At 36.2% G+C, this 8,752-nt stretch overlaps 1 protein-coding gene across 2 annotated transcripts in view; it reads left to right on the top strand.

Annotated features, from left to right (window-relative positions):
- The first annotated feature begins 119 nt into the window (after positions 1-119).
- The window catches only part of LOC108248486 (replication protein A 70 kDa DNA-binding subunit), a 36,751-nt gene continuing 28,118 nt past the window's right edge, over positions 120-8,752 (top strand). The window contains exons 1-7 of one of the 2 annotated variants that reach the window (XM_017437286.3): positions 120-230; positions 599-646; positions 1,154-1,232; positions 1,524-1,632; positions 2,201-2,292; positions 2,384-2,473; positions 8,083-8,197. In XM_017437286.3, coding sequence (XP_017292775.1) covers positions 198-230; positions 599-646; positions 1,154-1,232; positions 1,524-1,632; positions 2,201-2,292; positions 2,384-2,473; positions 8,083-8,197 — 566 coding nt within the window. In that variant the 5' untranslated portion in view covers positions 120-197. Of the gene's footprint in view, positions 231-598; positions 647-1,153; positions 1,233-1,523; positions 1,633-2,200; positions 2,293-2,380; positions 2,474-8,082; positions 8,198-8,752 lie in introns of both variants that reach the window. The other variant, XM_017437285.3, reaches the window with a different exon arrangement.

The following is an 8,752-nucleotide window of genomic DNA, read 5'->3' as shown; positions in this document are numbered from 1 at the left end:
ACACTGCAATTGCCTTTTTTACTGTTTCCTTCAGCAGCGTTAACAAACTGATTATTTTATTTTGAAGTTGTGAATGCATTATATCCGGTGGTAAAGTCTCGTTTGCGGCACAGTTCTCGCGAGATTTGCCTTTCTGTCCCTTTAACTTCGACTGCACGCGAAAAGAGAGAAGCAGAAAGAAGCTGAAGTTTGGATAAATGGCTCATTCGCTGACACAAGGGGCTGTTGAAGTAAGTTTTAAGAGGATTCAGACGGAACTTTTTAATTGTTATTTTTTGACTAATTGTTTTCACGGTGCACTTAGCGATGAAGCGCTGCCTCCAAGAAACAGTTAGCTGCGAGAGCTAATCTAATGATATCACATGATATATTTACAGCTGCAGCATAAATAAGTGCGTCCAAAAATAGTGTCCTAATTTTAAACCTCAGCTGAATATTTAATTACTAACAAAGAGCAACGAAACAAAAATTGCATCAAATTACTATCCACTCAGCGTTACAAACTCTAACCTTGTATTAGCATCATAAAATTGTTATAAGGGACATTATGAGGTCAGGCTCAAGCACTAACAAGTCCATGTGTTGTCGTGTTTTTCAGGCCCTGTTCAAAGGCTGTCAAATAAACAATCTTGTTCTGCAGATGCTGGTAAGTGAGTCTTGATTGAACTGACTCTACAGAGTTAAAGTTGTCCATCAGAGCACAATGTGAGCTTTCATATTATGGTGTTGATGTTTAAAACTGAATAAAATAATGTTATTTTCATTGTCTTTGTAAGGTAGTGAGATTGGGAGACCATTCCTAGTTTGATGCATCTGCGTCATCTCTCATAAAGTACAAAAATAAGTAACAATCAGTAAAAAATTGAATGATCACTAAACTACAACGCAATAGACTGTATTAAACTCAAACTATGAAACCAGTTGTAGATAAAATTGAAGTTGTAGTTAATAGATTATAGTTTATATTTATAGTGAATTACAATGAGTTAGAAGTTTTGTAGCGCTAGAAACTTTAGAGTTAAATATTTGTTTCTAGCATTCAAGATTCTCAGTCTTTATTCATTTTATTGGGCAATATCATGCATGGTGATCCTGAAGTTTTCAACCATTGTTGTTTTTGTATTTCAAACTCTTCTTTTCTCTGTTTTTTCAGGATATCCGCAATGTAGGTAATGCCTCAAACCCACCCAGGTTCCGGATTAAGATGAGTGATGGTCAGCACTTCTTTTCCTGTACGTATCTTGTTTGTTTTGTTTTTTATCAAAAATGAAACCCTAAAGTTTGTTGGCGTGGTATGTGAAAGTACTCATTCTGCTTATAATTCTGATTCTTTGCAACTGTAAAGGAAAAAAATAAAATAAAAATGAAGTGTTGAGTCTAAACGAGTCATATCATGCATCTAAATACTGTGATATAAATGTGTAAGAATAGTAGCTCAAAAAACTTCGCAACTCAAGTAAGTCTTGAAGTGCCAGGCGTATGACGTTCATCAGTACTTGTATTTATTTATTTTATGCATTCAGCCTTCCTGCTGGCCACCCAGTTGAACAATCTGGTAGAAGAGAATCTCCTTGTCCCAAACTGTGTGTGTAAGTTAAAGAAGATCACCACTAACACTCTGTCAGATGGCAGGTATGTGTTCCTTCCTTGTTTACTTCTTTTCCCCCTCATTCTTCTTTGTATTTGTTAGCTGCTTTCAAACTAGTTTTTCTTATGTACCTTATTACTTAAAAACTTGTGTTTTAAAATCAAGTCTGTCTTTTATTTTCAGACATGTTGTTTGTATTTTTTGTGTATTTATTCTGAATTATGGCAAATGCTGTTGCTCGGCTCAGGTGATAGGCACTAACGGTAAAGATGGTTGCCTCTTTGCAACGTGTGTATGCATTAGACAAAAGTTACCTGAGGTGGCACAATTACCTAATATTCTATTGTTCATATATATGTGTGTGAGGTAAACTATCAAGCTTCCAGGCTTTAGATGAAGCTATTTGTTTTATAAAAATGTGTGATCATTTACAGTTTAAAATCCTTTTTGATAAATCATCTAAAATGATCCATTTATTTGTCAATTTAGGAACATTTTGTGTTGATTGTTTTAAAGCAGTTGATGAGCATGCTGCATGTATTTCCAAAAATACTCCTTACCAGAAACAGATTTAAATCTCTTGAGTCAAATTATATGTTGTTGTTGTTCCAGGTTTGTGGTGGTTATAGTGGACATGGAGATCTTGCAGTCAGCAGAGGAAACTGGAGGAAAGATTGGAAATCCAGTTCCATATACTACAGATGGTAGGATTCTTTAAAATGTTTTTTTTTTTAAAGTAGAGTTAGTAATAATGGGAATGCGGGAGTATTTTCACTACTTTTGGTTTATTAGCAGGGGCGATGTCATCTCCGCAAAAAATGTCATCAACCACATTTGGACCAGCATCAACGGAGAAACCCGGACCGTCCTATACGAACAACAGCGGTAAGTGACCTGTCAGGAATTTTATATTAGATTTTATGCTTTTATTATTATGCTCTCTTTTACTAGTTTTTGTTGATAATGATAAATGAACTTAAAACTTACTTCTTTTAAGAAATATTGTAATGAAGTAGGCGAGAGTCCAACCATTTGTTAGTCGTAGAAAAGACAAGTAGTCAGAAAAAGAAACAAACAAAAAACACAAGCGTGGAGGAAGTTCTGTCATTCTGTTTAAACTCATGTTTATGGATCTTAAACATCTTAAAAATAAATACAGTTTAATTCTAGATTACAACAAGTGCTGTATATTTCTCATTAATATAAAGAAGACCTTATTTGGAATTGATGCACTGATAAAATTAACTTTAAATGCAAATTTGTCAACTAGATTACTAAATTTGTTCACACAAAAATGGGTTCAGTCATACTAACAACATGTGAAATAGTGGGGGTGTAGAAAATTTAACCAAAAAAGCTATGAAAGCTATGTTGGGAGATACAGTAGATCCCTGTGAGTTGCATCTCAATTATTTCAGAGTAAACTTTGATTTGTTTTTCACTTCCTAATTTATCCAACAGATGGAGTCATTTACCTACTGAGCAAAGAGTGCTGAGCAATGGTTTGCAGTGTTTTTTTTTCCCTCTGCGTTTTCTCCTAAAAGCTGTTGTTATTCAGACATGATTCAGAAACAACAAAAACTTTTGTGCGTTCTGAAACTAAATTCACCAGACCCCCCCNAACACTACAAAACAAAAATTGAAATTATGGTTTTCATTTGTCAGGCTGTCACCACACTTCACAGTCTGAAGGCTTTAGTCAGAGTGTGCCTTAAGAACAAGATGAAGAAAGATCACAAGGCATTCTGGTAAGGTAGCCACAGGAAAATAGAAGTTAGATCTATATGTCCTAAACATTTAGTTTTAAAAGAAAATGTAAATCTCTTTTATCATTCTGTTGCCAAGTGGCCACACCAGGATGCCAGGACTTATTCATTCCTCTGTTTTGCCATCAGTCAGTTTTTTTTTCCTAACATTACAAATTGTCTAAATAATGGCCTATTTCCTGCCACTGTGGCTGGTGCCATGCAGCATATCTAATGCATCCGGTGTTATATTGTATCTTCTCCTAATAGCTTAGCCTTTGGTTAACTCAGTTGTTTCACAGCACCAACTGCTCTCATCCCTAACATACCCAGTAGTCGTCCTCAATAGAAGATGTAGGCATGTGGGTGGATAATGAGGGCATGTTGTATTGTGTGTTTGTGCAAGCGTAGGTGGGTGTCTCTATGTGCGTGTTGTGACTGAGGGAGTGTGTGTGGGCCGATGGCTCCTCCAGTTCATGGCTTTATGAATATTGTGTTGAGGACTGATTCCCCCCGTAGCGATGCACAGAGGTGGGGTGGAGGAGGAGGGAGAAAGTCGACTAATTTGACTCAGCACAGGCGAGGTTCAGTGTTTCCTCGTTACATCCTTTCATCCATGTTAACTCAGAAAATCCCGCCAGATACGGAAAACTCGCTGTTCTGTTTAATTGTTCAGCTAATAAAGTTGCCCCGGACAGTTCTTTACAGTCAAAACCAAACCTCATGTATGAAGTCAAAGTGTTTTATCCAAGTGAATTTGTCTAATAATTTGATTACTTTCCGATATTTTTTTTCTAAATTGCATTTTAAGAATGTCAATAACAAGATTGCTAAATGCCACAATCCAAGTGTTTCCAATGAGCGGTGGGGGAAATAATGACTTGGGGGGCTGCAGGTTTTTTTTTTAAGGGTCTGAGTTCAGATTCCTGTATTGATTTCACAGTCCTCAAGCTACTTACTGAGTCACATCTAGCTAATTTGGCTTATTGCCTCTTTTACTCACAGCCGGGCATTGTACCTTACTTCCTCCCAGCAGGGATATGTCGAAGAAATCAGAGAAAATTCTGCTCAAAACTTGCTGTAATTGGGTATGTTTTGAAGTGCTGCTTGATAGGTGAGCTTACAGACAAAAAAAGGGTTAAGCTCATAAGAAAATCATCAGCTTTCAGTGTCTAAGTAGTAACTTTACACTATAGGCTGCAGGGTTTTTGTTTCTTTTTTGCCTTAAGTGTCGTTGAGGTGGGATTTATTTATTAGATAATCAGTGATGGTATTCATTAAAAGCCAGGGGAATTAAGATGAAAGATAGGAGACTAAATGTAGAAAATCCACACTAATTTGTGTGAGGATGCCATCATTCATATTGCATAGGATCTTAATTGGCTCTCAAATTTTAGAAATAATGATGTGACTTTTTGAGAAATAACCTGATAACTGCTGCTCCAGTATTGTTACATAAGGTCATGTTAAAGTTTGCCGTGCAGTTTGCTACCTGTTTGCTTTTCTGTATAGTGCCATGAGATAACTTTTGTTTTGTTGTGAATTAGGCTTTATAAATTAAACTGAACTGAATAGAGTAAAACTGTTTACTGAACACTTGTTTGTGTTGCTTAAAAGACGAGGGCAAATGCAGTTTAACTGTGTAAAAACACAATCAGCCCTTTTCTGTACAACTTTGCCGTGTGCTCAAGATCTGTATATAATTAGGTGCTTGTGTGTGTTAAAGCCAGGATTGTTAGATTTGATTGAGGCAAAGCGTTTTGCGTTACGGCGACCACAGTGGGTACAATCAGTGCCAACAGCAATCCAAACTGCTGTCATCAAATTTGGACAAGCGCTGGATCACACGTCAGGCTATGGGCTAATTATGTCCACTGACAAAAACATCACAGCTACATTCATCCACAGGCATCTGTTTTCAAAACAATTAAGATCACATACATTTTTTTTTAGTATGTTGAAATATTTGTAACTCAGTTACAGTGACTTATCGGTTACATATAGGGAAAACAATTAGTGTTACCTCACAAAAGCAACAAAAATGAAATCTTTCGGACATTTTTGTTGCAAGAACCTGACCGCATTTAGAGGGCATGCCGGTGTTTCCTTGTTTTAGGATATTTAAAGTATTCAAATCTGCATTCATAATGATTGATTTATAAAAGTGAAGACAAGAGGAAGTTAACTTGTAAATGATTGAATAGAGAGAGCTGCTTTCAGCTTTGGGCGCTCTGCTCTGTAAAAAAAAAAAAAACCCTCCACCATCCTCGGAGTGGGATCACGTCACAGATTTTCCCTAATAAAGAAGATTTTCAAGTTTTTCCACATTCAGCGCCGTTTAAGCTTTGTTACCAATTCATAAGCCACCTCATTAATATTCTGAAATGTCTTTAAAAAGTCTCTCAGCAGTGGGTGTAAAGTCAGAGGTCATGAAACAGTCGTCACAGGCACATCTGTGCTTCCATTTAAATATTCAGCAGCAGCTATCATTGGAATAAACCACCTTCAAACTGCCTTGCAGATTATATTTAAATTCCAAAAAGAGATCCGCACTCGCTCAGGTGTGGTTAAAAAAAACATTCATTATTCATCAATAACTATTCTCTACAGGTTTTCTTTTGTTCTTAAGCCTCATTCTCTCAAACACAGACTTTTACGCAATCACCCTCACTCTTTGCACCACTTATTTCCCCTGTAAATGTTTTACTTTCTCTCTAAAAAAAAATCTTTACTATGAACCTCTCTTGTCTTATTGGCAAACATTAGAAGCCTGCATTGATCACAATCACAAAAAAAAATAAGGATCCTTGATAAAGCTTTGTGTTCCTTTCTTATCCTTTGGTTTTTAGTCCACCCTGCATCCTCACCACCTTCCACCTTATTTTTCTTTCATCTTCCTCTTTCAAACATTCCATCTGGATAGCGTGTGTATGAATATTGATGTTAATTACCTTTCACCTGAAAATAGCTGTTCAATCTGTGAGATTCCTCGAGGTATTTACTCACAACACACACACACGTACACACCCACAACGAAGGGTATCCGAGCTGAGTATTTGCTTTGCCTGAGAACTGGAGCTTAAATCAGGGGAGTGGTCTGTTTGCGATCAATTCTTTTTTTTTTTTTTTCATCCGTCACGGTTCATCCACCTAAATGCTGTTGCTCAATATGGCAGATCGTTGATGCCAAAACAAGGCCCAGCATAAAATGCATGCTGACAACGGCTAATTTTTTTGTCTGAATCATTCTGATGGGGCTGATGCTACTTTATTGTAGGAGGTGAGATGGCACCATATGAGTCTGTGGGCCGGACCAAACTGTCTCGTGGCATTTCATCTGTTGAACACAAAGAACAGAGGAAAGAGTAACTTCTCCTCAACTTTGTTTGTACTTAGACTGGTTGGTTTGTAGATATCAACTAAAACCCATTTTAAACTGTTAAGCATTTAACTCACCTCACAAAGAGAATAAGGATATTGTCCAGTTTCACAGGATTGTAAATCAGTGTCAACTGTGTCTTTTTTTTAACAAGCTAGCATTGAATAAATTAAGTACATGTATTATATTTCTTGTTATGTTTTAGATACCTAAAATCATTTTTATAAATGTCTTCTTTAATGATGTTAAATACTGTTATACCAGTTTTATGTCTTATGTCACTTGGTCTTTCTATTCATGCTGCTCCGGATATTTTTAAAACAGATTTTCTGTGTATTTGTGTAGACTAGAGATATGGAGCTTTTGAGAAGCAGCCCATTTCTTTCAAGCTTCGCTATTAATTTGTACCTTAAAACCAAAACAACAATGAAGGCGTTCGTATCGGCTTTTCTACACCCTTCTCACTATAACCCGATCTTGTCACCAATAATGACCTTGTGCTGAAAAGCCTAAGAACTGAGACAAAGAAAAAGCTAACAAGCTGTAATTGTTTTTTGCTGAATCATTTCTTTAGCCATGCTAATAATAATCTTTGCATTTTGACAAGTTAATGTGAATGTTTTGTCACTTTGTGGTGCAGCATGGGTATTTTAACATTTTTGTTATAATTTTGTGGACAGTTTTTTTTTTTTTTCAAAAACAGACAAAAAAAACTTTTTAAAGAATATTCAGAGCATAGACAGGGTCTTAATCTAAATACTTGAAATAAAACCCACAGCATAAATGTAATTAAGACTACCATGTTCAGTGTTTTGGCCAAAAGACTGATATTCTGATAACTACTTCTAATTATTCATTCTCCTTCGCCTAAAAGGCACAGTAATTATTAGAGTAATAATTGATTGGCTCTCTTTCCTGGAGAAGAATAGTTGTTGTACTAATTGGCACAAACTGCAGGACCGAATAAATCTGCAGAGAGATCTGATTTTTGAACTTTCTCCAGTGTTTTTATTTTATTGGCTGAAGCTCATATAATTTAATTTCAGTGTTATTAGTTAATGTTTAAATGTAAATAGTTTGTTTAGATGATGACAATTAATATTAATGAAATATTTGCTCTTTCATGTATATATTTGTTCTGATGAGTATATCTCAGGTTGTGTTTAGTCAATGAAAAGAAAAATAATTAAAATTCCTTTTGTGGCATGTCACAATTGATTAACACTTTAATTTGAAAAGAAACAAATATGCTAGAATATGTTAGTCAGTCAATAGAGGTGCTGTCTTCCTAAAATTATCAAACTGTCATCTCTTTCTAAATCAAATACTTCTCTCTTTTCGTCTCCCATATACTCTTTCTTCTTCTTAAGGAAGTGGAAAAGGGCTCACAGGAAAATCACCCATGAAAACCTCGCCCATGAAGGCCTCGCCCATGAAGGCCTCGTCCATGATTCCTATTGCTGCCCTCAACCCCTACCAAAGCAAGTAAGTTTAAGTGGATTGGTCATTTTTTTCCAATTAAATGTATTTGCTGTTTAAAATGTCTATAAGACACTATAAGACACCTTATAGGCACTTTAAAATGTCTATAAGACACTTTTAAACCACCTAATCTGCCGTACATACACTCCCTCCTGTTTTCTTAACAAACTGTGTAGGCATTTGTCATTTCACGTTCAGATCATTTCCTCTACTGCTCAGTCATCAGCAAAGCTATTTTCTCTGATGTTGTGACTCCAGTTCATTCTTGCTGCCATTTCTCTGTAACACTTCAGGGCATGTTTGAAAGTGTGTGTTGGTGCATGCATCTGCAAGCGTTTTTTTTAAATATTTTTTATTTTTTATGCGAAAGCGTGCGCTTCTGTGGTCTTGAGTGTATGCATGCGATTCAGTCCATTTGCATGGAAATGAAATGAAATGACTGATCTTGCCTCAGAAATGGACATTTTTAAGGCAGGTACTGCTGGGTTTTTATGTTCTGCTGCTGAGGTTTTGATTCTGTATTTTGCCCCACTGGGGATACAGCCAGCCTCGTCTGTC

This window comes from Kryptolebias marmoratus, linkage group LG13, assembly GCF_001649575.2.
Source record: "Kryptolebias marmoratus isolate JLee-2015 linkage group LG13, ASM164957v2, whole genome shotgun sequence".
NCBI lineage: Eukaryota > Metazoa > Chordata > Actinopteri > Cyprinodontiformes > Rivulidae > Kryptolebias > Kryptolebias marmoratus.
This window is presented reverse-complemented; position numbering and strand designations above follow the sequence as displayed.